The 27,385-nt window shown below is 51.5% G+C and overlaps 1 protein-coding gene across 2 annotated transcripts; it reads right to left on the bottom strand.

The window, feature by feature from the left end:
- Window positions 1-612: 612 nt before the first annotated feature.
- Window positions 613-22,404, bottom strand: IPO13 (importin 13). Of its 2 annotated transcripts, XM_011945760.1 has the most exons (20): window positions 21,434-22,404; window positions 18,955-19,691; window positions 12,271-12,411; window positions 12,022-12,163; window positions 11,747-11,913; window positions 11,406-11,526; window positions 11,172-11,319; window positions 10,564-10,745; window positions 10,452-10,478; window positions 10,123-10,257; window positions 9,830-9,973; window positions 8,273-8,353; window positions 7,592-7,729; window positions 7,343-7,439; window positions 4,303-4,355; window positions 1,989-2,055; window positions 1,848-1,906; window positions 1,611-1,700; window positions 1,138-1,319; window positions 613-1,048 (listed from the first exon to the last, which is right to left on the bottom strand). In XM_011945760.1, exons 1-20 carry the CDS (start codon window positions 21,515-21,517, stop codon window positions 952-954), a joined length of 2,892 nt encoding a protein of 963 aa, XP_011801150.1. In that variant the 5' UTR covers window positions 21,518-22,404; the 3' UTR covers window positions 613-951. The 2 variants fall into 2 exon arrangements, with proteins under 2 accessions (XP_011801150.1, XP_011801142.1); XM_011945752.1 differs by lacking the exon at window positions 21,434-22,404 and having other exon boundaries at window positions 18,955-20,189.
- Window positions 22,405-27,385: the final 4,981 nt, after the last annotated feature.

The following is a 27,385-nucleotide window of genomic DNA, read 5'->3' as shown; positions in this document are numbered from 1 at the left end:
GGGTACCAGAGAGGCAGCCTAGGTGAAACTATAGCTGAGGAGACAGAAAGGGAGGCAACACTGCTAAGGGAAAAAAGCAAGAGCAGGCCAGGAGCTGTCCCTGGTGCTGACTGATCCCTGACCATCCTGTGCTGGAAGTCCTGTGTAAGCGGGGAGCAGTGAACATATGGACAACACTAGGTCCTACTTTCCTCTTTTCTCCTCTGCGGCTGAGAGATCTTCTCTCCCTCACCTCCCTGTCACACCCCCCCCCCCACACACACACACACGCAGTCTCTTTCTATAGCCCTCCTCAACCGTATGCAAGTTCGATGCTGTATAACTCCACACCAGAAACCCCTCCTGGAAGTCAAAACCCCACTCCATTTCTTCCCTCCCAAATGGACCCAGCCCTACCCCACTTGCAGCCCAAAGCCTCAAGTCCTGTACCTAGGAAGCCTGCTATTCCTGTCAAAAACTTTCTCCATGAAGCCTTCCCTCACTTCTTCACCATTCTCCCAGGTTGGCATGGTAGCTATGGACTAGATCAACCTTTGTTCAGGGCAGAACAATGCAGGACAGAGCTAGGGGCCTAGTAATCAGCGCTGTTGATTAAATAAATGTATGCATACATGCATGTTGGGACTAATTTAATGGGGATGGTGGGGTTGATGACACTAGTGCAACCACCCCACCCCAAGGGCAATGGCAGTATTCTGAAGGGCTCCAGCCTAGGTGTCTTGGCTACAGCAATATCTTTTCCAACCTGGGAGCTAGAGGGTGTTCCTACTATTCCCTCTCAGGCCTGGGTCCAAGCATCCTCCCATCCTTCCCCAAGGCCTTCTGGACCCAGGCTTTCAGTTAGGTGGTGGTGGCAGCAGAAAGGAGGCAGAGACAGCAGTGAGGGTCAAGGTTTACTCTTTGGGGATAGGGAAGGGTGAAGAGAAGGGGTGGGTGGGATGGCGGCACCCCTCAGTAGTCAGCTGTGTAATCTGTGCCATGGAGACCCCGGCACAGCAGTGTGAACTCCTTCACCATCTCCTTCACCCGCCTCTTGTTCACTCGCTCGCTGAAGGAGAAAAGGGACAGCAGGTTAGCACCAGCCACCACCACTGCCCCCTCTCTGCCTGAGCCCAGGCCCACCCCAGCTCTGCTTACCGAAGGATCTGCTGGCTGAAGGTATCCTTCTGTTCAGGGCTGAGGCGGGCAGACGGAAAACCAGGTGGCTGCAGGGCCTCCTTGATCCACATGCTCAGGAGGCTGAAGCAGTGCTTGTTCAGGGTGAACAGGATGTCAGCAAAGCAGTCCATGAGGCTGCGGGAGGCCTGGCCCCCAATGGCCTGAAGGAGAGGGGTTCTCAGCACACCAGTGTGTTGCCCCTTCTGCAGCAAGAATGCCTAACTGCCCCATGCCCTCTGGACAGTTCCTAAGCCAAACCACATCACGGTGAGCGCTGCTTTTTGAGAGCCAGCTGATCCCCACAGCAATCCTAACAACTTTCAGCCATTTAATTGAAGAAGAAACAGAATCTGAGAGCTTAGGGAACCAAAGACTCAAGCCTCCCAGAAGGCCAGCTGCCTCAGCAGTGTGGGGCCCTCACTCCCATCAAACCCCGCTTTGCTCCATCTCACCTCCAGCACTGCTATGAGCAGCATACGACCGTCTTCCTGTACCACTTTTCCCACAGACTCTACTTCCCCACACCGAGGCAGCAGCTCTGTCTGCAGAGGATGGAGAGGCCCATCAGCCCAGCTCCTTCCCAGCTTTCCCTGAGGACAAGACCTGTACACCCCAGCCCTACTGTCTGGAGTCCTGGGCAGGGCAGGGCATTGGGGTGGCAGTGGGTCAGGGTTCAGCATGGGACTCACAAAGAAGCCACAGGAGGCCTTGACAGTAGGTGCCTCAGGGAACTTGAGGGCCAGCACAGCTGTGGGACAGGCAGAGGCAGATCAGTTTAAGGATCCTCCTAGGGGAGTCCCAGGCCCACCCATCCGTCTCGCCCCACTTACCACACTGGAACACAGCTTTGACATCCAATCGTTCACACAGGAACAAATCTGGCTTCCGCTTCAGAGCCTGCAGGAGGTGGAGCTGGTAAGCCCAGCCCCAGCCAGCTCCAAGGACCATCCCCCCACTCACCTGCCACCCTAGCCCCCAACTTCACACCTCACAGGTAGAGGCTGCCAAAACCAGCTACCCAGCCATTTCTGGGGGACCTGGACCACCTCAGAGTTCAGTAGGTCAGGTGAGGATAGCTCAAGGGATGCTATGTACATGTATGTGTACATGAATGCATGGGTGTATGTGAGAGAGGTTGGGGGTGGGGATAATGCAGAAAGTTTGGGTTCCAGACACCTTTCCCTCTCCCCTCCATCAGGGCCAGATGTCTCGCAGGCTCTGGGTTGCCAGCAGTGACTTCATGTTGATTCACAGAGGGATTTAAGCACCCCAGGTTTGTGAACAGGGCAGCAGGAAGAAGAGATGGCTGCCAGACAGGGAGCCCTCAGCCCAACAGCCCTCCTCCCATGTCCCTCCTGTATTCCTGAAGCACCCTCTAGCTCCTGCTCAAGAAGAGGAAAAGTACAGCAGGAGCCTTGGAGCCTCGGCCCCATCTTTCACCCAGGGTACCCTGTGTCCAGGCCCTCTTCGGCCATACACCCACCAAGGAGTCAGTGCTGCTGTGGGTGAGGGGGAAGAGATGAAGTGAAGGGGACAGATGGCCTGCCCCGAGTGGTACCAGGACATGACTGGCACATCCTCAGGTCACAGGAGATGCTCTGCACAGCTCCAGCCATCCTCAAACACTGCTGCTCCCCAGCAATGCCCCCAGTGCATACCACGTAGACCTCTACCCTCCAGCCCCTCACATCCCCTCTACCCCATATTTACTCATGTGCAAACACCCCCACATGCACCATCACTTGAAATGCCCTCCTTACATACCTCTGTCACACCCCTAACATACACATGCTCTCCCCATCTGGAACACACCCTCATTACACAGTCACACACCACACCTGCACATCCCCAAACCATGTCCACACACCTACACCCTCAGCCTTGCCACAGTCCCCCTGTGCACTCTTCCAACATACCCATCCACAAATACACATTCAGACACCCGCCCCATCAAAGATACACCCTTGAAAACACCCACACACATATCCATCCAGGCCCAGAACACTCCCTGTTCTTCCCTCCTCCCACCCTCCCCCTCCCCCAGAAACTAGACTTGTAAGTTCCAGGAGAGCAAGAACTGTGCCTGCTTTTGCTCACTATTATATCCTCAGTACCTAGCAAAGTAGAGCATGTATCACATACTCAATAAGTATCTGTGGAATGATTAAGCAAAGAAACACTCCATTTGCCCCAACTCACAGGTTAGGGGGTCTGCATGCTAGGAACCCCTAACACACAGAAGCCCCCATCACTAACTCCATGCCCCCACAGCCCAACATCCATCTCCAAACCATACTCTGATACAGACATACCAATGCCTCAACATACACTTCTATCCTTCATAATACACACTCCCACAGCCCAACACACACACCCTTCCAACACATGTCCATGCTCTAAATCCATCAAGGCCTAACACATCAACAAACAACACAAAACACACAACACATCAACATACAGCACACATCAAGGCACACATTCATCCCAGCACCCAACACAATACACATACTACTTACAGGTGATTTCTGTTCCCTTCCCAAACCAAACTCAAAACATACAAAATAAGGTCTCACACACCGAAACACATACAAAACGCAAACACATCCTAACATGGAGCCTGCGCTCCACCTCTCAGCAGCAGTTCAACCTCTCCAACAGCCCAACTCTGGGCTCCACCGTGCACATTCCTCTTCAGCCCCTCGCTTTGGAGCTGCTCCCAGCCTACCTCTCAGGAGCAGACTGGGGGCACTGAGGCAGGCAGTTCCCGGCAGGAGCACGGGGACAGTGAACCCCAGGCCCTTCAACTCCAGCCCTACCTGTGAACTTCTTGGGCAACAAGAAGCTGTTGGGCGCAGTCACCACCCCCTCCCTTTCCCATTCCCCACCCGAGGCCAGCCCAGCTCCCTCCCTTCGGGATCAGCCTCTCCCTGGTCTTTGTAGAAGACTGAGCTAGTTGAGGCATAGGGGCACTAAAGGAGGATGTTGGGTTGTCAACTTCCACGGAAACAGATGAAGAAACTCTATTCAACTGAACAGAAAAAAAATTTGTCAACAGAAAGCTAAAAATAGGCTTAAATTGAATTTCAACATAAGAGAAAGAGAAAGAGAGAGAACAGAACGTGAATGAATAAAACTAAAACACACCTGTGCCAGGAGTTGCATAAATGAATCAACAATATCAGGATGATCCCTGGGCCCTAAAATATAATAAAGATGGAACTTAAGAAAAAATTATACAAACAGCAACTCAACCTCATATAGTTATGTGGGACTGAGAGCCTGCAGGGAGACAGCGTGGGGGCACATGAGCAGCAGGAAGCAAGATAAAGAAACAAAACATACAAAAACCATGAACTGGGAGAAGCCCAACAGAAAGAGACGGCAAAGTGAAGGACGGGCCTGCCCCAGCTCCCTCCAAGGGGCCTTCCGCCTACTCCCCACTCCTCCTTGGGCCATCCCCTCATGTTCCCTTGGTACTTGAGCAATTCTGGACTTCATATAGCTGAAGAAATGGCCACCACACTTACTGTGGCCTCTGGCAGGTTGGGGTAGCCCTACACCACTCCTAGCACATACCTCCCAGCAGCCAGTTATTGAAGAGGAGAGCCGGGATGGCAGGTGGGGGTGGGGGGTCAGTCCTTGGTATCTCCTTTTGTGGTTTATCTGAGGGCCCTAGAAAGGCCAGGGCATCAGAGCCTGAGTAAGTGCCACCTCACTTCAGTGGCCTTAGGGCTCTTGATCTGGCGAAGGAAAATAATCTATTTGGTCCACTTAAACCAGAGGACTCTTGCTTAAGTATGGCAGTGCCCAGCATGCTCTGGAGATGGCCTGGCAAGTCACTGGCAGGGAACCAGAGGAGGAAACAGCATCATAAGGCCAAAAACAAGAGCCCCACCCCAGCAAAGCTCCTCCACATGGACATAGACTCAGCAGAGAGCCAAGCTCAGGGCTGAGGACTAGTTCCCATCATCTGGACAGGCCAAGAAACAGGGAAAGCAGTCAACGTGTCATCCCATGGTCCAGTGGGAAGGCAGAGCCCGAGGAAGGAATGGCTAAGATTGGGATGGCATAACAGGTATGGGAGCCATCCTGTCCAGCGAGACAACCAACAAGCCCAACAAATATGATGTTGGACACTTCTGCCTCCAGTTCTGATGATTCCTGAGGCAAGACTATGGCATGCACCTGGAGCTCCTACCCAGGCTTCTCCACTCTGAGGAGGATGTGGTGCAAAACCATCTGCCTAAGACACCACTAAGTAGCTGTGTGATCTTGCGCAAGCCACAAATGCTCAGTTTCCCCATCTGTAAAGCAGATAATCTCTGCCCTGCTTCCTTCTCTAGGCTATGAAGAGTCACCAGTAAATAAAGACTGCTCCTTTGGTATCTGAACTCTGAGTTATTTAAGTCCTAGAAAGTGAGGCCCAATGTGCACCCTGCAGGTTGGATATTCAGCAGCCACCCTGCTAGAGGTGGGCCAGACAGCGAGAAGGTTCCAAGGGCAGGGAGCCCTCCCTCTCCTTTACTTAATAGCGTCTGTGGCCTGCTGTATTCTGGCCTCATTCTGGGCACTGGGGATGCAAAGAGAAGAAACTCAACCCTACTCTTGAGGGGCTTAGTCTAGTAAGACAGACATGAAAGCTGATTATTGTGTGTGATTGGTGCTGTTTCAGCAGTGTGTACGGGATGCAGTTTCAGTACAGTTAGAAGCACCCAATTCTGCCTCAGAGAAATTACTTGGAGAAGTGATGCAGTCTTCCTCCTTTGTAAGGCATGAAGGAGTGAGAGTTCACCCAGTAAAGGGCATAGGACATTCCAGTCAGAGGAGCAAGGCACAGGGATCAAATGGGACACGGTAAGGAAGAGGCAGTGTGGCTGGAATGTTGGAGTCATGAGGACATCGGCAGGAGAGGACAGGAGACGCATGACAGAGCCTTGTCATGTGGGTGGGAATGGAACAATAAGCTGAGGGCAATGGGAACAACGAAAGGGTTTTAAGCCTGGGAAGACAAATGCTCAGATTTGTGTTTCATGAAGATTATAGCTGCAGTGTGCAGAACAGATTGGAGAGAAGGGGAGATGTCCAGAAAACCCACTAGAAGGTTGCTGATAATCCAGGTGAGACCCTAAACTGAGGCAGTGGCCACAGAGGTGAGTAGAAGTGGACCAACCGAGAGAGAATCAGGAGCCAGGATCAATGGGGCTTGTCCCAGATTGGGTACAGGGAGTGGGAGAGGTGGAGTTGAGGATGACCACACCAGGTTTCTGGTTCAGTTTTCTCCCCAGTTTGGACCTACTCCATGGCCCACAGAAACAGAGGCCAGGATCATGAGACCAAGCACTGAGGATATGAGCTGCAAGTACTCTGGGCACCAACCGAGACCCCTGGGGAGCCTCAAACCTGTGACCACGCATCCAGGCAAGGCTCATGAGGCTAGCTGAGCAGTGTTGTTTTTTTTTTGTTTTTGTTTCTCCAAATTGGAAGCCTGGATTAGACAACACGAGAAGCCTGAATGAAGCCCCTGCTCCCAACTCTCTCAGGCAAAGGGCCACAGTGAATGGAGGGCTAGGACCACAGCCAAAGGTACTTGACTTCAGGCCTAGAAAGGACTAAGCCTTGATGCGGGGAAAGGAACCAGCAGTCTCTGAGTACTTCACTGTGCAAAAGCCCCCGAGCCAGGGGCCCAGAAGATGTGACTTTAACACCTGTAAACAATCATTTCAAGTATATGGTATCTCCGTTTCACAGATATGGAAATGAAGGCCCAGCAAAGGTAAGTGACTTGCCCAAGGACACACAACTAGTTGGTGGTGATGAACTTAGAATCTAGGTCTAGGTGACTTCAAAAGCCTGTGCTCTTTCCACTTTTCATTATATCCCAAAGTAAAGGAGCCAGCCTAGTGCCCCAAGTCCCTCAGAGCCTCTGCCCACCTCCTACCCCCACCTCCTTCTTCCATATCCAGACTGGCCTTGAGCCCAGCAGGCCAGCAGAAGACATCATTCACCCTCTTATCCACTTCAACCTAAGGTTTCAACTATTGTAAGGTGCTGTGCTTGATCCCATCAAGTCCCACGTGTGACTCAGGGGACAGAGAAGAACAGAGTGGGCAGCTTTGGCTCCCCATTTGGGGAAGCAGAGGCAGTGGCAGTGGCAGCAGCAGCAGAGACCCTGGTCAGGACCTACCTTGCTGGAAGAGAGTGAGTGTGACGGAGGTGACGAGCAGGAAGAGGGCCTCAATTGGGGGAAAGTGGGCAGGCTCATGAGCAAAGATGTGGACCAGCTACAAGAAAGCAGGGAATGCTGGTCAGCTGAGACCTAGTCTCACCAGGACAGAGCAATATCCCTGGAATGCAAGTGGGGACCCCAGCCACAGCAGCCATCTGACCCACCCCCACCCAGGGTCAGGAGCTCTGCCCCAACCAGAAGGCCCACCTGTCGAGTGAGGTCAAGAGCAGAGGCCTGGGGGATGGTGCTGTACATCCGACCCAGCATCTCACACAGCTGTGGCACCATGGGGGCAAAGTCATCCAGCAGCGTCTTAACAGACTTCTCAAAGATAGCGCACACCGCCTTGGGAAGAAAGCAAAGGGGCCCTGGTCAGCAGGTCATGATTGGCTGGAACAGCGCTGAAGCCCTGCACAGAGGGGGCTTAAAATCGGGCCCTTACCTATAAGCCTTGCCTGGCCCTGCAAACAAAAGAACGTAAGCAAGTCTGACCCTTACCCTGAAAGGCAGGGGCAAAGGCCCTTCACTGAGGGGCAAAGGATGTAACTGTAGAACTTAACTCCTGCTACTTACATCTCTACCATTTCCTCTCAGGGAGCAGCAACAGCAACAAAAACCTGAATTGAAAAGGGACCAAAGGCAGGTCTCTGGTGCTAAACAGTTGCCTGAGTGTCACTCGACCCTAATATTATAGTTCTTGCGATAAGCACTTCTCATGATATTGGGGAGTTCTAAATGTCTTCCCAAAAGATTCCTTATCTCTATGGGGCAGGATTCACCTCCCTTGTTTCTCCAAACCATTGTAAGCTGAAGTGTGGCAGTAACATCTTACCCTGCTACACCTCTGAGCAGTCACTGTGGGAGCAGAGGACAAGGGTCAGGGCTCACCTCCACAACCTGGGCATCATTCAACCATTTGCTCAGCACCTTCTGGATAAGCTGGAAGACCTGCTGCAGCACCACCACCACCTGAAGACACAGGAAGAAGTGAAATGCTTCTGCTATCGATCACTGTGACCCACTTGAGAAGGACTTGGTAGCAGGGAGGAGGGGAGCAGTTCAAACCTATTACCCCAGAATGCACACTGAAGACCCAGTGCATGGGTCCCCTAGGGGAAGAAGTGGTTTGCTGAACTCTCTCATGAATGAAAAAGGAGGATATCCTGAATTCTAGGGATCATCTCAAAGGAAGCCTCAAACTGCAGAGCAGAGATATCACAAGTGCTTCATAAGGTTACAAAGACTTTGTAAACTTAAAAATAAATCACCCCCTATCTCTGCTCTGTAAAACCAAGGCTATGGACTAGCCTCTGAAGTGCAGATGCTATCTCCTCCAAATAGGCTTGAGGTAGGGAGCCCCAGGGAATGCACAGATGCAGGCTTAAGCTGCTCTCCCAGCTTACGGAGGAGTAGAGAGCAGACTGAGGTCCTGGGAGGTGAGGAAAGGCAGGATGATGACTACCATGTAAAGAAGCAGCTCTGTGGGATGACAGTGGCCCAGGTGTGGTCTAAAGCCAAGAGGCTAACTGAAACTGGGTTGGGGAGTTAAGCAAAGAGGCCATGATGCCCATGGCTTCCTTTTCTCCTGAAGAAATCCTGGAGGGAGTTCTGGGAACAGCAACCAAAGCAGTCTTTGTAAAGAACTTTACAATATGCAAACTACCTTCACTTAAGACCACATCTACTATCCAGCACAGTTCTATGCTGGAGGGTGTGACAGGTCTGGGAGGGCTGAGGGAATCAGGCTTGGGAGGTACCTGCCAGGAGTAGGGCTCCTCTGAGCTGGTGAGCAAACGACCCAGCTTGTCATAGAGGTTGCTGAGCAGCTCGGCCCCCAACATCTCATAGATGTTGGGTAAGCCAGACATTTCAATGTTCTCAGTTTTTAATAGGAAGCTGAGGCTTGCCCCAGATCAAGCAGCTTGTAAGTGGTCACCCCAAAACCTGTGCCCAAGCTTATCACAGGACTTATCACACTGCTTTGTGACAATCTGAGCAACTTGAATTTCCTCTACACTGGGGAGCAACTTGAAGGCCAGAACTACTACATGAGAGGATGTAATGAGCATCCTTAGTGCTCACAGGGGACAGTAAATGTTGAAGTAGAAGGCCCTACAGAGCTGGAGGTTGAACAGGGGCCCATAACAACATCACTTAAGGGTTGAAGGATATAACGTAAATGTCCCTCATGAGGCTGAGGAATCTCAATGACACCACCCTAATTGGGCTGGGGACAAGGACAACATCACACACAGAGTTGAGTGAGATAATGACATTGCTACCTACAGAGTGAGGCAATTATAGGTCATTGATGGAGTCAGAGGACCAAATATATCACCCCCACGGGGCAGGGAGAACAATGACAACATTACCCACAGAATTGAAGAGTGACAATGACATTCCCACAGATGGGGGTGGGGGGATGGCAAAGACAATGTCACCCACGGGGTTGGGTCCCTGTGGCACTGGCAGCTTCCGAAGCTCAGGGCCTTCATGATCATCCTCATGATGACTGATGTCCAATGTGGTGAAGAGGTTGGAGAGAAGCCCCAAGATGTGAACAATGGCCAGCTTGTTGGAGGGATTGGGCTGCAGGGAGAAGAAAACCAAGCTCCAGATCTCCTAGCCCCAGTTTGGTCCCCAGATCACTGAGCCCCAGCTCTAAGGGCCAGCTCCAACCTCACCCCTCATCAGCCACAGCGTACCAATACTGCTCCCAGCCCCCAGGGCTCACTCACTATCTCCTCTGCCAGCTTCTCCAGTTGCTGGATATAGGGTGAGATAAGCGAGTGCAGGTTCTTAAGAATCTCCTCCACTTGAAGAGCTGACAGCAGGAAGCCCAGCGCCTGCATTAGCCACATGCACTGGCTTGTCTGTGGGGCAGAACATGGATGGTCAGTCCTGGCCACATCTAGTTGTGGGGTAAGAAAGAAAATGGGCCTCTTGGGAGAAGAAAAACACAGAGAATAAGGGGTAAGAGGAAGGGGAAGGCCAAAAAACAGGGTATCAGGGATAAGAGATTCCCACAAGACCCCCAAGGAGACCCCTAGAAACTTCTGAGCCGCACCTTGTGGATCTGTTTCATCAGCACATCCTGCGGGGGGAGAAAGAAGGAATGTAGTATCAGCACGGTGCAGAGTGTGCTCTGAAGCTCAGCACCGTCCAGGGCCCCTGCATACCTGGGACACAGCCACAATGTTGGCAGCATAGGGAGGAAGGTCATACTTGCACTCTCGGCAGATCTTCTTGAGGGTAGACACAGAAGAGACAGAGAGCTCAGGATTGCCGAGGGCATGCAGTACCAGGGGCAGAACACTGTTGATCATGACGGGGTGGTCAGCCAGCCATTCAGACAGAGCTCCTGGAGGAAGGAGGGAGACAGAAGGATCTTTGAGGCAGACCAGACTGGCTTTGTACCACGTCTCTGAGGCAAGCAGAGTTCCTGGCAGGGTCAAGTTGCAGCCCTAGCACAGAGCACTGCTCCATTCAGAGGACATACGCATGTGCATGCTCAAACATGAGCCTTACAGCTGAGAAGCAGGGAAGGGTTACTCAACAGAGGCCCAGTACTGCTGTTTCACTGACAGTAAACTAGCCTCACTGAATTCAGCTCCGTGTGCCATCAGATGGACCCCCTAGACCTGCCAGGACAGTCAGTTTGTTACAACACTGATTGTGTGTAGGCACATGGCTCTCCCATTCTGGATAGAATCCAGCATGCTGGCTGTGGCTGGGGTGGGGTGCTGTGGCTCTGGGAATATGGTCATGGGTGTGTGCCAGGTCTCACCAATGGTGAACATGACAGTGTCTGCCAGCTGCACGTTGCTGATGCTGATCCGTGGGATGAGGCCAATGAGCCCAGGCACCACATCAGAATAGTTGACGTCAATGGTCTCTGCGATGGATTGGAAGCCGTAGAGGAGGGCCTCTGTGTGCTGGGGAAAGAGGGTGCCACTGGCTTGGATGAGGAGGAGGGTGTGACAGGTCTGGGAGGGCTGAGGGAATCAGGCTTGGGAGGTACCTGCCAGGAGTAGGGCTCCTCTGAGCTGGTGAGCAAACGACCCAGCTTGTCATAGAGGTTGCTGAGCAGCTCGGCCCCCAACATCTCATAGACATACATGAGCGTGTCTGAGATGTCCACCCTGAGAAGCAGATGAAGGCCTTTTATACTGCCTGGATCCTGACCCTGGATCCTGCCCCCAAGCCCAGGAGCCTACCCCAGTACCCCCAGAACTCTGCAACAATGCCTAGAAAACAGAGAAAGGAGCCCCAAAATTCAGAAAGCCTGGCCTTGGGCCCCTTCCCTCATAGCCTTCATTATTTCTGGACTCCATTTTAGAGGAGTTGGCCTGCTACCATCACCTGTAAATTCGGAACTGCTCCTTCTCGTCTGAGGACCAGAATCCATATTCCTCATCAGAAGGGAACTGGGCCTTGTGCAGAAGCACATCCACCAGCTGGAAGTAGACTGGCCGGTACACCTGCTGGTATACAGCCTGCTTCTCTGCCTCAAAGGATAGAATATCATCCTGAGAGAGCCAGGGAAGACAATTAGCCACCTCACCAGCAGCCATAGAAGCCCATGATCCACTTTCTTCCACCACAGCCCAGTCCTACTGGAGGTCACACAGACACACCTGCAGTGTGTACCAGAAGGTGAGGGTTAGGGAGCTGGTGGTCTCATTGACAGGATAGTGGCCAGGGATGCCTGTGCAGAACATAATCATGTTGACAAGTGCCAGGAAACTCTGCCAGTGCTCTACTTGGTCCAGCAAGGCCCTGGGGAAGAGGAGACACAGTCAGGTCATTCTACCTCTCCAGGGACTTCCATAACCTCACCTCTTAGAGGGCCCTACTATCCCACCCCCAGCTGCTCCACCCCTTACCGGGAGTGGTTCTCGCCCAGGGCCACAGCGATGCGACAGATGCCATGGGAGGTCTCCATGTCCCCATTCTGCACTGCCTGCCGCAGTTGTTCCTGCAGACCCAGCACTAGCGGGATGAGCTTCAGGAGCGTGTTCACGTACCTAGAGGCACGAGGTGAGAAAATCCATCAGAGCTCTCTGCTCACCACCACACTGGCTTTAAAAGAAAGGCAAAATCTCCTTGTCTTCCTTCAAAGCTCCCCTCCCCTTATCAAATCCTAAGCAAAACAAGGGTCAGGGTCTACATGGCAGATTTGATGTTCCCCATGTTGGGAAGAACCTTAGGTCAGGGCCCCCGGAACTCTGAGAGGGAAGTATGAGAAGGTCAGTATTACGGGTTGAATTGTGTTCTCCAGCTGGACTGCAAGCTGATTCCAGAATGGGTGAAGATTTTTTTTTTTTTTTGGAGACGGAGTCTAGCTCTGTCGCCCAGGCTGGAGTGCAGTGGCGCAATCTCGGCTCACTGCAAGCTCCGCCTCCCGGGTTTACGCCATTCTCCTGCCTCAGCCTCCCGAGTAGCTGGGACTACAGGCACCCGCCATCTCGCCCGGCTGGTTTTTGTATTTTTTTTAGTAGAGACGGGGTTTCACCGTGTAGCTCAGGATGGTCTTGATCTCCTGACCTCGTGATCCACCCGTCTCAGCCTCCCAAAGTGCTGGGATTACAGGCTTGAGCCACCACGCCCGGCCAAGATTTTGTTTTTTGAGATGGGGTTTTGCTATGTTACCCAGGCTGGTCTCAAACTCCTGAGCTCAAGAGACAGCCTCCTGCTCAGCCTCCGGAGTAGCTGGGATTACAGGTGTGAGCCACCACGTCCAGCTAGGTTACAACTTTTGGGGAGGTTGAGATGAAGTGAATATATTTTGCATGTGGTGATAACATGAAGTTTGGGGCGCCAGAAGGCAGACTCTCATGGGTCAAATTATGTCCCCACAAAAAAGATACGTTTTTTGATAAATCCTAATCCCCAGTACGTCAAAATGTGGCCTTATTTGGAAATAAGGTCATTGCAGATGAGGTTATACTAGAGTAGGATGGACCTGAACTCCAATATGACTGGTGTCCTTATAAGAAGACATCCGTGTGAAGACAGAGACGTACAGGGAGAATGCCACGTGAGGACTAAAGTAGAGAGTGGAGCAATGCAGCTGGAAGCCAGAGAACACTGAAGACTGCCAGCAAACCACAGAGCTAGGAAGAGGCAAGGACGGAGTCTCCCACAGCTTTCAGAAGGAGCTCAGCCTTGCCAACACCTTGATTTCAGACTTCTAGCCTCCACAATTGTGAGACAATGAATTTCTGTTTGGTTTTAAAGCCACCTAGTTTGTGGTACTTTGTTACGGTAGCCCTAGGAAACTAATACAGTCTGGCAGGGATGATTGAACAAGAGTGGGAGACAGAAGAGTAAACACAGGCTCAGAAGCCCTGATTAAAAAAAAAAAAAAAGATTTTGGAAGGCAGCAACAGCTCATGAGAGCATCCATCCCTGCCATCTACTCTACTCCCTACCACCAAATCCCAACTCTTGAGGAGTCTGGTGGCAGCAGGGAGGGAGAGAAGTAGATAATGAACTCAGAGAGAGCTAAGAGGCAAAACAGACAGGATTTGACGACTGACTGGATACGAGGAAGGCGAAGAATAAAGGCAACTCTCAGGTCACTGGCTAAACAACTAAGTAGATGGTGGAGCTATTTACTGAGACCTGTGGAGTGAGGAATGGGGAACAGCAACACCTTTAACGGGAGGTGGAAGGTGATAAGCTCAGTCTTAGACAAGTTGATTCACAGACACCTGATAGGTTATGCAGGCAGAAGCATCTAGAAAGAGTTGGATATAAAACCCCGAAACCCAGCATAGAGGTTAGAGCAAAAGCCATAGATTTGAGAGTCATCAGCTACCAGCTGGTAATCGAAGCTATGGGAGTAGATGAAAATTGCCCAGGGAGAATGTGTTGAATGAGAAAAAAAATAAGAGGGTCCAGATCAGAGCCCTGAAACACAATGATCTCTAAAGGAGAAGGACAGATAGCCCAGTATACAAAGGGGACCGAGAGAAGCCTGGCTCAGCCCACTGGATCCCTCTCCAGCACCTTGGTCTGTGGGGATGAGACTAAGCAGAGGAAGCCACGCACTAACAGTAGGGATCAGGTGCTTGGGACCCCTCTGTTGTCAATCATAGTGTCACCATAGCAATCTATTTTAGGGAGTGGGGGACTGAGGATCCCAGAAGGAGTTCTATCTGGACTTGCCCCAAGCAGGTTGCTAGGCAGTAGCCTCATATCCTTGGTGGGAGGATGAGAATGACAAAAAGAGGCAACCAGCCCAGGGACATCGGCCTCCTTCTCCACATCCCCATTCTGGTAGGAAAAGTCATCCATGCCAGGATATCCCCAGCCCAGAGACAGCCCCAGGGGGTGCTGCCTGGAGACAGCTGGGATAGCTTCAGTCTCCTGACCCTGACACGGGCTGCACCATCAGACAATGGGCATTTTCAGGCCAGACTCTGGCACAAAGAGAAGGGGCAGGGCCAAGGCTATGGCCCACAAGCTCCTCAGCAACTGAGATGGGTGCAGGAGGTAGTGCTCTACCCCCATAGCATCTCCACTGTATTCTAAGGCTCCTTCCTTCACCTGCCAAAGTTTATGCAGATGGCAGATACTCAGTGAAGGTTCTTAATGTGTCTCATCTGAGCCTCATAATAGAACAAATCAAGGATAATACAGCCTCAAAGGGCTCAGAGTATCATATCACTCAAGGTCATACAACTTAGAAGCAGAATCCAGGTTGAAACTGCCCCTTAAACTGCTACAGGTCTGCTTTTCTTTCAGGGTCCAACCAGGATTTCCCAAAGGATCTATGTGCATCTCAGCCCATATCTCCAGTCCTAACTGATGGGAGCCCCCAACAGCCTGCCTAATTCACTTTCCCTCCCTCCCCAACTCCCAAGGAAAAGCTTTTCCAGCATTAAAAACATATTTCTGGAAAAAAAATACATTTCAAAGGAGAGAGCCAGGAAGCAGCAGCAGCTGTGGAGGAGCAAGAAAAGGGTGACTTGAGGGCAAGCTTAGCCAAGGGGAGGGCCAATATCAGGACACCTGGGGAAGGCGTGCCTGGATGACCCAGGAGTCAAAGCCACTGAAGGTGACTTTCACAAGCCAAAGCTGGGAAACTAGACTGGGTAGAGCAAGGACCAGGCTCGGATTCTGGGTTGGATGCAGCTCACCCATGGGAAGAAGTTCTTGCATAGATTTCCTACCACCTGAGCACCTGTGTCTGCAACCTGTGAGTGGACAGAAGAACAAGTCTGAGGTCCCAGAGGTTTCTAGGTTTGGGGGAAGGAGACAGGGAGGATGTCTTTATGACCACAGCTGAGGCTGGGTTCGAGAGGCCTGGCTCCAATCGGTCAGTTCAAGTAGCCGAGGCAGGGCTGCTGGAACTCCTCCGCTGCTGCTCACACGGAGCTCAGCCCAGACCTGCAATTAGAGCTTCACTTCAGGAGCAGAGCTGAGAAAATGGGGAGAGTTGCTAAGCAACCAAGAGGCTGCAGCCAATGGGCGCCAAGGAGGCTGTGGGTTACCTCACTGGCTCCTTGCTCACTCATTCGTTCAGAGGAGAAGGGGCATCAATTACCTGCCAAAGCCCTTGAGATTGGCTGGGCGGGTAAACTTGGGTGTATCCAAGGACACCTCACATCACCCACACACTTGCCCTGATCTGTTTCCCTTAGTCACCAACTGTCGGAGCCCACCCAGCACTTGAGCTTCAGGCTGCCAAGAGAGGCCTTGATCTGGGACTAGGTATCCACCTTAAGCTGGAAAGCCTGGGAAGCCGGGGGATAGGTATCATAATAACTGCCAACACAATAAGGAAACCAAATACTGGCAACTGCTGTTTACGGAGTACATAGGAACCATGCTAAAAGCTTCACATTCTCTTATTTAATCCTCATACCGAAACAATCTTTTATTTTTTAAAATCAACCCCAATATTTTGTTTAAAGTTTTAAAAGGCAGTCATTAAGCACATTATCTATGTGTGTATGTGTGCGTGTGTGTATATATATGTATATACATATATATATACACATATACATACACACACACACACACACACACACATATATATATATATATATATGAAACCAACTCCTTTTCAAATTTAGCCACTGAACAATTAGGCCCACTTTCTATCACATGATTCCGGTTCTACTTCTTACGACCAATTCTAAAAGTAAACGGCCTTAATCCATTTAATAGTAACTATGTTTCTCTTTTAAAAAATAAACAGTTGGCCAGGCATGGTGGCTCATGCCTGTAATCCCAGCACTTTGGGAGGCCGAGGCAGGTGTATTACCTGAGGTCAGGAGTTCAAGACCAGCCTGGCCAACATGGCAAAAACCCGTTTCTACTAAAAATGCAAAAATTAGCCAGGTGTGGTGATGCACGCCTGTAATCCCAGCTACTCTGGAGGCTGAGGCAAGAGAATCGCTTGAACTCGGGAGGCGGAGGCTTCAGTGAGCCGAGATTGTGCCACTGCACACCAGCCTGGGCGACAGAGTGAGACTCTGTCTCAAAATAAATAAATAAACAAATAAATAAACAGTTATCATTAACAGTACCATTACCATCACATAAAGTATAAAGGAAGAACATAGGTGCACAGTTCCCATTTTAAAACATGTAATGTATGAATAACCCAAACGTACAAATGCATGCTGCTGACCATCCCAACCCCAGCAGAGACCACAAAAGAACTCCCATTACTCAAGGAGTCAAAATACTCTTTACCGAACACCAGGGGCAGAACTTATGCACATTATCCTATTTAAACCTTTACAACTCTGTGGGGTTGATATGATCATCCCCATTTTATTGATGAGGAAACTGAGGCTTAGGAATGGCTTATCCAAGAATTCAAATCTAATAAGTGAACAATCTGGGATTCAAATTTAGACATGACTAACGCCAAGGCTTGAGTCGTTAGCCACTGTTCCATGAAATCTCTTTCAATGGTTTTCCCTTCCAATTCTGCCAAGGGTCCCAAAACCATCTCTGAAATGTCAGTGTCAAGGCCTCCAAACTCACTTTTTCTAATCCGGCTCATACCAAAAGTCTCAGTAGACCATTTTCTCTGCTTCAAATCCTTTAATATCTTTATATCATCTTCAGGATGAAGATCAAAATCTTAAACTTGGCCAAGGTCCTGCATGATCTGGGCCCAGGTCTTCTATAACTCTGGCCCTTAAATCCTGCTGTCTAATCACACTTAATGATTTACAGATCACCAGACCCTCTGGGCTTTCACCCTTCCCTTGCTTGGGCTCTTCCATCTGTCTGGAATGTCCTCCCTATCCATCACTTCCATCTGGCTAACTCTTACACAGCTGGGTTGTCACTTCCTCTGGGAATCCTTTCACAGCCCTCAGACTCGGTGAAATCCTCCTCTGGGTTCTTCAAGGCCCCTGTATTCTCCATCAGAGGATTCATCATGTTGATTGTACTTGCCATTCATGTGTCCACTAGACTGTGAGCTCCGGAGAGACTGAAGCTAAAGGATTTGTCTCTGTGCTCCCAGAGCTCAGCACAAGGCCCAAAACAGGACATGCTCAATGAACATTTGCCAAACAAACACTTCACTACACTCAATTCTTTAGGGTCCTTAAATATATCATGATGCTGCCCACAAGTCTTTGTAGCTGCTGTGGTTCCTAAAGCCTAGAACACTCCACCCTCCTCCCCCAATCCCTTCCATCCCCACCCCTCCTAACTCAGGCAACTCCTACTTTCCTCCATTCAAAAAACATCAGATGCTACTATGTGCCAAGCACAATGTGACAAAGTAAAATGACAGAGTCCCTGTCCTCACAGAGGCGAGAGAAATCATGTTATGGGCTAAGAAGGAAAAATATTGGGAGCTCTGAGGTAATATAAGAGAGAAGATCAAACTTAGCCTTAAGAATCCATTGAGGACTTCCCTATGGAAATGAAGTTTAAGCTGAGGCAAGGTGTCAAGTACATGTGATGAGCCAGAGGCTGAAAGGAACATGGGACATTCAAGGAATTAAAGAAACTGTGTGACAGTGTAGAGAGCAAGGAGAGTAGCATGAGATGAGGCCGGTGATACCACACTGCGCAGCACCTTTATGAGTCACATTAAGGATTCTGAGCTTTAACCTAAGAGCATTGAGAAGCCACTGAAGGCTTCTGATCAGAAAGATTAGATCCCCATTTTCAAAAGATCACTCTGGCTGCTGGGACAATGAAAGGTGTAAGAGTGAGGACAAGCTCTACAGTAATCTGGGGAAAGAGACGATGACAGCTTGGACTAAGGTGGTAGCAATGGAAATGGAAAAAAAAATAGATTCGCAAAGTGGTCACGAGGAGAACAGCCAGGACTTGGTGACTAGTTGAGAGAAGGAAAAGGGAGTCAAATATTTTAATTGAATAACTGATAATTAGTTGTTTAATGTCTGCCTCCCTGTCTGAACCATGAGGACAGGGACCATGTCTTCTTTGGTTCCTTGCTGTATCTCCAGCATAGGACCAGGTATCAGTACACATTCAATTAATGTTCATTGAACAGATGGATGGATGGATGTGTGGCTGGCCCAACAGGCTGTCTTCTGCACGGGTGGGGACTAGCTCACCTCTGGGCATCAGGCTGTGAGATGGCATTCACAATGGCCTCCACACTGCTGTCGAAGAGCTCCGAGTCCTGCAGAGCAGCGAAGGCAGCCTGAATGAGCGCCTCACAGTCCTGCAGTGGCACCTCCAGCTGCACCCAGCTGGAGAAACACTTGAGCACCTTCTGACGCACACAGCTGGGTGAGCTGGGCTGCTGTAGCAGTTGCTCCAGTAGCGGGAAGACAGCCCCACATTCCACCGCCAGGCTGGTCCGCACCAGCCCTTTGCGGTACTGGGGTAGGCGGCTGGTCTGGAACTCCTCAGGCAGCACTGTCAGTAGCTCTAGCAGGGCTAGGCAGCGGCCCTGGCCATCCACTGGTGAGTCCTCAGCCTGGAAGAGTCGTACCATATCTGCCACAGCACATGGCCAAGCGTCAGGCATCATGCTGAGAGCCAGTGAGGCCAGTGCCACGCACAGCCGAGTCAGTACAATCTTGGAGCCACTGGCAAAGCGGGTGATCTGGGTGAAGAGCTGTGCCTTTAGGCTTTCATACTGGTCGGTGGGGATGTCACTCCAGTAGCGAGAGATCTTGATGTGAAGAGCACTGGCCCCAAAGTACTGGATCTCTGGTACCTTGTCAGGCTGCAGTAGCTGCCAGCTGAAGTGCCAGGCCTGTGGGGAGACCTGGGCTTGCATCAGCCACTTCTGAGCCAGGTTCTTGTTCTCAATGTTGGGGTCATAGTAGAGCTGGTGCAGCGCCTGCAGGACAGCACAGGACTGAGCAGGTGCTGGCCACTCTGGATCCTGCCAGAGCCCAGAACAGAGGCGTGACTTGGTCCTGCAAGGGTGCTCCCTCTCCCTGACTGGGGGGCTGAGCAGGGAGAGCTCAGGGCTCTGCAGTGTTTCCTGGGCCTGGGGTCCTGCTGATATCTTGAGAGCCTGAACCTTGTTCATGCTCTACCATATCCTCTTCTCCTTACAGCAAAACATTATGGGTTCAGAGAGGGAATCTCCACAGGAAAGCAAAAAAAGAGGAAGCTGATCTCCCCAAAGGGGAGGCACTTGATGGCAAGGCCCAGGTGGAAGGAACAGCTTCGCAGGGATGAAGCTAAGTCTGAGAAGGGCATGGAACAGCTTGAGGGGACTGGACCCTCCCAGGCACAGCTGGTCCCATCAACTCCAACAGCTCCTTTCAGCTCCCCCAGGATCATCCCTAGGTCACTCCAGATGCTGGCACCAAAGCCAGTGTGAAATCAGAGCAGGACTAAGACTTTTGCCAGGCAGCCCTGGGGCACAGATATGCTGGAGGGGAGGGTGAGAACACTCCTCAGAGGGCACATGTCCAACCAACTGATCCAGAGAAGCCTTGGCCATAGCTGCAGCCCTGGCAAACACCTCGCCTAGTGCTCTCCACTAGCAGAATCCCCAGGGTCTCAATTCCAATGGGACTTTATCAAGTAAGAAAACAGTGAGATTTATCTCCCAATAGCACATGGAACAGTGCGCCACCATGCCAACACTGCCCTGCTCCAAGGGGTGGGAGAGTGTGGCCAGGACCCTGACCCTTAATCAGGCTCCATTCAAGTAGGCTTAGCTCTATTTGTACCCCTGACAGCCAGTTACGGCCATTGGCCCTTGTTTGGCCCCTCAGGGATGCCAAAGCAGACAGAAGAGATGCATCCTCATTGTTTGTTATGGCAAACGGGGGTTAAGGACAACAAGTGAGCATCTGCAATCATTCCCTGCTTTCAAGTAAGGGAGCCCCATCTCCCCATTCATCCCAGGGTGTATGCATTCCTGCATTTCAGGTTGTAGGGAGCAGATACAGAAAAGAACTAAAGAGGCAGTTCAGAAAGATGGGCTGGGCAGTGGGGGAGCCTCGGAGGGCCATGGCAGGGAGCTATGTGGGCAGGTGAGTAGGGAGGAGCCCTGTAAGGCTCCCAGCTGGGCCAGGACCCTTGGACTCAGCACAAAACAAAGGGAGACAGCCCCAGGCCTGTCTGCTCAGGACTGGTCTGGCTTCCATCCAATAAAGGAAGGATCCTTCTCCAAAGAGTCGAAACAACCCAGATTGTTTTAGTTCCAGATCATTTTCTGAGCCCTTGGCTCAACAAAATCAGGTTCAGGATGGTTTGGCATCAGGATAATTCCAGGAGACTGAGCTGCAGGTCTCCTGGGTTCCCAGTTTCCTACTGCACTGCTCATGCAGTTCCCATGGAGCTGGCAAATAGCCAGTCTGGATGGGAGGCTAAGTCACAGCACCCTAAAGGGACCATCCCAAGACCCTAGAGTATCTGTCCACAGGGGACCTGCCTGTAAGGAAAGACAAAAATAGCCCATTAGGGCACTGCAATACTGCCTGCCCAGAAAGACAGCAAATGCCAGGTGCTCTGGGGGCACCATACCAGCGGGCACCCAGCCCAGGCCTGAGCTCTGCCATTAGTGACAGTCCCCAGAACTTCTGCTCTGTCACTGGAGTGCCCACCCCAGAGCCCTCATACCTTCTCCACGTTCTCCACAGTGAAGTCCAAGGCTGGTGCTGCTCCAGCCCCTGCAGCCCCCGGCTGCTCCTCCCGCCGCTCCATCTTTGCTCCCTCCCTGGCAAGGAGGTGGGCCCTGATCTGTCTCCTGCCCCAGCCCCTTGGCTGCTGGCCCCCTGCTAGACCCCGGCTTGGGTGCCCAGGGAGTGGTGGGGTGAGGGGGAGCCCAGGGCGGGCATGGCTGCCGAGGCCTCCCCACCTCGTTTGGGGGTGGGAGGCTTGCCAGAGACCAAAAGGGGTGCTCTTAGGAGACCCAATGAAGGGGACTCCGAGGAGGGAGCCGTCAATGAGGAGCTCTCAAGCGGGGATCCTAGTGGTAGGTAACAGCTCTGTCCCCAGAATCTGTGTGGAGGGAGTCACTGGGCAGGGAGGGCTGCGGGGAAACCGAGTCCCTGGCTCTTGAGGGGTCACAAGGTCGATGGCCTGTACCCACAACACCCCCGCCTGGGTGAGCTCTCGGGTACTATGAAGAGGTCATGGGGCTGGAGGGTCACGGGGGAGAGAGCCCTTCGTGGTTACGGAGGCGTCCGACGAAGCGCGGAGATGGAGCTCCGCGAGTCTGGGGCGAAGAGTCCGTGGACTTGAGGGGCTGTGGCAGGTCCCTTCCGGTCGGCCTGGCCCGCGCTGTTCTCACCGCCCGGCTACAGCCCAGCTACCGCCGCTGCCTCCGCCCCAGTGACTGACAGACAAGCCCGCCCGGCCGGGACGGGGCAGGGACCTCGGCAAGGCGCGGGCTGCCCCGAGCGCCTGTCCCCGGCACCGCAACTCAGGCCCCCACTCTCGCCAGTTCTGGCTTGGCACGGCCCGGCACCGCCCGGCACGGCCCAGCGGAACTGCGCGGAAACTCATTCCGGGTCCTTAGCCCTGTCCTCGCGCCAGCCCGCGCTCCCCTGAGCAGGCGGTGGAGCGGCACGCCACCCCAGGCCCCCGCCGAGTCTAGGCCCCGCCGCTGTTCACCCTGGGAAATGTAGTCCATGTTGCGCCTAGCCGGAAGGCGGCGCCCTGCGGAGGAGGCCGGGAGCACGTGGGTTGGGGACCTGCAGAGCCCTCCCTGCCTGTCCTCGGCCTACCGCGGCCAGCAGGCATTCCGGGTCAGACCGGCGCGGGGCGCTGCCACCCAACTGCTTAGTAGGAGAACGTGACTCGAGGGGTCCGAGGACGGAGGTGGGAGCCCAGGCTAGAGGGTGAAAGCTGGGGAGGTTGCCTGGTGACTCTGGCGCTCCGCTGCGAGGGCATCCTCCGGCCCAGCAAAGGTGCAGCCTGGGAAGAAGGCGTCAGCACCACCCAGAGAAGAGGAGAGGGGACTTGGCACGCCTCAGGAAGGAAAAAATTGGCTCTCGGGACCACCCAATAAGCAACCGGGAAACCACATACCATGGACAGTGCTCGGGGAATTTCGTAAGGTTTTTGGAAGTAACTTTATGTGTAACTAGAATAAGAGTAGCTTACATTTAAGTGCTAGGAGCAGGACTTTGCATACTTTAGGTTCAGTTTTCTTAGTAGCTCTGAGCTGGGTATTTTTATTCATCGTTTTCGGATGAGATGAGGAAATCGAGCTCGGGGAAAGTTAGGCTTATCTTGCCCCTGGCACAAAGACAGGGTGGCAGACCCTGCCATAGGTCTGGTCTGCCACAGGCCCCGGTGGTTCCTGCCTCTCAGCCCTCCAGTTGTATTTTATTGTTTATTAACTCCTGCCAGCTACCCTAGCAGGGAAGAGGAAAAAAATTAAAAGTGCAAAGAGCTCTGTAGTTTTGTTCAAGTGGAGGAAGCTGGCATTGACAGCAGCCGCTGAGGCCTGAGAAGGTCCATGAAGGCTTTCCTGAGAAGAGAAACTTGATCTGAGCTTGAAGAATAGAGAGCCTGGGAAGGAGAGGGGCTCATTTAGCTGGTAAGCAAAATCCAGTGGGACTCTCAGTCACTCAGCAAGGCTTCATCAATAAAGAATAGCAAGTAGGCCGGGCGCAGTGGCTCACGCCTGTAATCCCAGCACTTTAGGAGGCCGAGGCGGGCGGATCACGAAGTCAGGAGATCGAGACCATCCTGGCTAACACAGTGAAACCCCGTCTCTACTAAAAATACAAAAAAATAGTCGGGCCTGGTGGCGGGCGGCTGTAGTCCCAGCTACTCAGGAGGCTGAGGCAGCAGAATGGTGTGAACCCGGGAGGCGGAGCTTGAAGTGAGCTGAGATGGCACCACTGCACTCCAGCCGGGGTGACAGAGCGAGACTCCGTCTCAAAAAAAGAAAGAAAGAATAGCAAGTAATTTATATTCATTTAAAGGGGATATATGTGGGGTGGGGAAGGGTGTGAGTAACAGAGATGAGGTTGGAAAGACAAGTTGGTAGCAATAGATTCTTGTAGGAGTTTGGACATTATCCTGAGTGCAATATGAAACCATGATGGCGTTTCAAGTGAGCTATGATGATTACATTTGCATTTTAGAAAAATCTGTCTGCAATATGAAAGACAAATTGAAGGAAGAAAGAGAGGCAGGAGAATTTGGAAGGAGGAAATAGAAAGCCAAAATAAAGTAACTGATTCCAGGCCTGTGCCTAGGGTAGGAAAAACCTTGGGCCTGGTGCTCCTGGCAGTTTCACTGGTGGAGGTGGTGGTGGGCAGGGGAGATGGTGTTGGGAGTGGGGTTTAAGTGCACAGATTCTGGATTTAGTCCTGAGTTCAAAACCTGTTTGTGCCTCTTTCTAGCAATGAGACCTTAGCTTCTTCTGAAACTCATTTTAGTTAAGGGGGTTTTAGGGGTGGGGGGCTCAGCCCAAAGACCACAACTTAGTCAGTATGTGTTTTCTTCCTGCTTCCTATCCAGGGCTCCTCCTCATCCCTGAGGATTCCAGGGATCTGGCAGAGAAAGAAGCCCAGTCTCACCAGCAATGAGTCCTGAACATCCTTTGCAAACACTACTTAGGACAGATGGACTGAAGTAGGCCCTGGGGAGAGTTGGGGGCATTTCCAGAGGCCAGACCAAAGGTGATCTCCAGGAGATTTGGATGTTAGTGCAGGATAGCTTAGAGCCAAGTGGCGGATCAGTCTTTGGGAGCCAGAAGGGCTCTTCTCTAAGGAAGAAGTGTAGACCTGTAGAGGCGAGAACCTGTGGCAACCCTGGGAGGGGTCTGCAGATTCAGGAGGGAACATCCCAAAACTCAGCAGAGGGGGAGAGGGAGCTTTTGTTGGTCAACTGGAACCACTACCAATCCATGTTCATGTCAAATTAAATGATCACTTTGAAGTTTTTCAGCCTGCCAAAATCATGTGAATTTGGTCTGCAAAACCAGAAGACTGCCTGCTTGTAGTTAAGAATTCTCAGGGGGAGGCTGGGTGCAGTGGCTCACACCACCAGCACTTTGGGAGGCCGAGGCAGGTGGATCATGAGGTCAGGAGTTCGAGACCAGCCTGGCCAACATGGTGAAACCCCATCTCTACTAAAAATACAAAAATTACCCTGGTGTGGTGGCAGACACCTGTAGTCCCAGCTACTTGGGAGGCTGAGGCTGGAGAATCTCTTGAACCCAGGAGGTGGAGGTTGCAGTGAGCTGAGATCACACCATTGCATTGCAGCCTGGGCAACAGAGCGAGACTCAGTCTCAAAAAAAAAAAAAAAAATTATCAAGGGGAGATTATTCCCCCTTCTTAGTACCAAGGTTGGATGCAGGCAGTTTTCTTTGTAGTCCCTGGTTTGAGGGAGAGAGTTTAGGTCAGACAGGGGCAGGTTTCTTTCTAATTCCCCCTCACAGTGTAGGCATACACTGGCCTTTGAGGTCCTGGCCTTATGGAGAAGTTTCTAAATAGACTCCCTATGGTGAGGGGGCCCTGGGCTTGGTCTTTCTCATCAGCTCAGGGACCCCTTGAAAACCAACGATCAGGTTCACTGGGTTCGGCAACTGCCCTCAAGGTGAAAGCCAATGATGGAGCTTCGCTTACCTTTGTAGCTTCTTGCTTTCATTTATTTTTTTGGCCTCAGCACATTTCTTACGTTTTTGCCAGCTTATGGATGCATTTCACTTTAAAGACAGCTAAAGTCTATTATTTAAAGTTGTTTTCAGCAGGAAGTTGAGCCCAAGGCCTTAGGCTACCATGTTGCAAGAAAACCTAATGGGAAGCTTTCGGCTCTGCTGCAGCTTGATTTTTGTGCTGCATCTGGCCCTGTTGACCACTCCCTCAGCTCTTCTGTTTGGTTTTGTTTGTCCCAACACTCTGACCACTCCTGTTTGGTTTCCTTCACTGGCCTGTCCCTGTTCCTCCACCTGTTCCTTGAATGTTGGTTCTCCTTAGTGTCTGCTTCTTGTCTTAGGCCTCATTATCTCACCACTCCCGTGGCTTCAAGCTGTGACTCCTTGGATTTCTCCAGCCCACACTGTCCTGAGTTTCAAACCTGCATATTCAGCTGCCTCCTGGCCCTCTACAGTTGCCACAGCACCTGAAGTTGAACATGTACAAAACTGAACTCACATTTTCCCCACATCTTAACCCTATCACATGCTAGAATACTACATCCCCTGGGTTCCGTACCAGTCCCCAAAGATAGACACCTGGAAACCATTTCTTAGCAAACCCTCGCCTCTCTTATTGCCCTTCACATCTCTTCTGTCCTTGCACATTGCTTCTGCCCTAACTCAAGGTACCTGTGCTTGTTGCCTGAACAGCTCTAACTATGGCAGCTCTAGCTGGCTCCCACCTTGCCTCTTCCATCCATACTAGACACAGAAGCCAGTGATCCATCTGAAACACATCTCTAACCAAGCCCACTTAAAACCCTTCAGTGGCTTCTTTCAGAGCAAAGGCCGAGCTCCTTGGTATAACATTCAAAGCGCTTTGTGATCTCTCCAGCCTTTTGTCTTGATGGGGACCCTCCCCAAGTCCACTGGAAGTTGCTGGCAATCCTGGGAGCACACCAGGCTGTTTCACACTTCCCTGTCTTTGTTCATGCTACTTCCTCTGCTGAGAAGGCTCTGTGTCATTCTGGATGCCATCAGGAGAGAGACACCACACAGTCAGCATGCAGGGAAAGTTTAATATAAGAATTTTGAACTGTAACAGGGAATTGGAGCTGTGATGAACTGGCTAGTAAAAAGTAAAAAAAAAAAAAAGAAATCTAAAGAATATAGGACTAGCAGAGTCTTCAGGCTGAGATGGAGAGCCCGAGGAAGAGGCCCTCACCTCTCTACTCCATTCCTGTCCAGGGCTGAGAACTACAACATGCAGGACAGGACATGGCCACAACAAACAGTGTAAATGTAGAAATGAGAGGAAATAAAGGCAATCAGCAATAACCAGTTTGGGTCCCGTGCCTCCCATCCACCCTATAATCCACCCTGTGCAAACATACTCGTTTTTCAAGACTCAGTTCAAATATCACCTTTTCCACAAAGACTTTTCCTCTTCTGCGTCTATCCAGGAAAAAACTGATTGCTCTTCTTTTGTGATTGTAGATTCGTCCCCCTCCTTGACACACATACCTATAACCTCAGTCATACTTCTGCTGGGGTACTTGTTTACTCCCACCTATGGTTGCCAGAAAAAATCAGGACACTTATTTTTTTTCTGAGATGGAGTCTTGCTCTGTCACCCAGGCTGGAGTACAGTGGCACAGCTCACTGCAACCTCTGCCTCCCGGGTTCAAGCAGTTCTTCTGCCTCAGCCTCACTGAGTAACTGGGACTACAGGCATACGCGCCACTATCCCCAGCTAATTTTGTATTTTTAGTAGAGACGGGGTTTCACCATATTGGCTAGGCTGGTCTCGAACTCCTGACCTCGTGATTCACCCGCCTCAGCCTCCCATAGTGCTGGGATTACAGGTGTGAGCCATCGCACCTGGCCACCTATTTAATTTTGAATATCAGATCAACAACAATTTTTTTTTTTTTTTTGAGACGGAGTCTCACTCTGTCACCCACGCTGGA

Source organism: Colobus angolensis, unplaced genomic scaffold (genome assembly GCF_000951035.1).
Source record: "Colobus angolensis palliatus isolate OR3802 unplaced genomic scaffold, Cang.pa_1.0 Scaffold106, whole genome shotgun sequence".
Classification (NCBI taxonomy): Eukaryota; Metazoa; Chordata; class Mammalia; order Primates; family Cercopithecidae; genus Colobus; species Colobus angolensis.
This window is presented reverse-complemented; position numbering and strand designations above follow the sequence as displayed.

Bases quoted from the DNA above. Each gene is read 5' to 3' on its own strand.
- IPO13 (XM_011945752.1), bottom strand. From the start codon at position 19,886: ATGAACAAGGTTCAGGCTCTCAAGATATCAGCAGGACCCCAGGCCCAG. The intron at 11,914-12,021 runs GTGTGTCTGTGT...TGGCTCTCTCAG, and splicing joins CCTTCTGGTACACACTGCAG to GATGATATTCTATCCTTTGA. The intron at 10,258-10,451 runs GTGCGGCTCAGA...TCTGCCCCACAG, and splicing joins TGATGAAACAGATCCACAAG to ACAAGCCAGTGCATGTGGCT.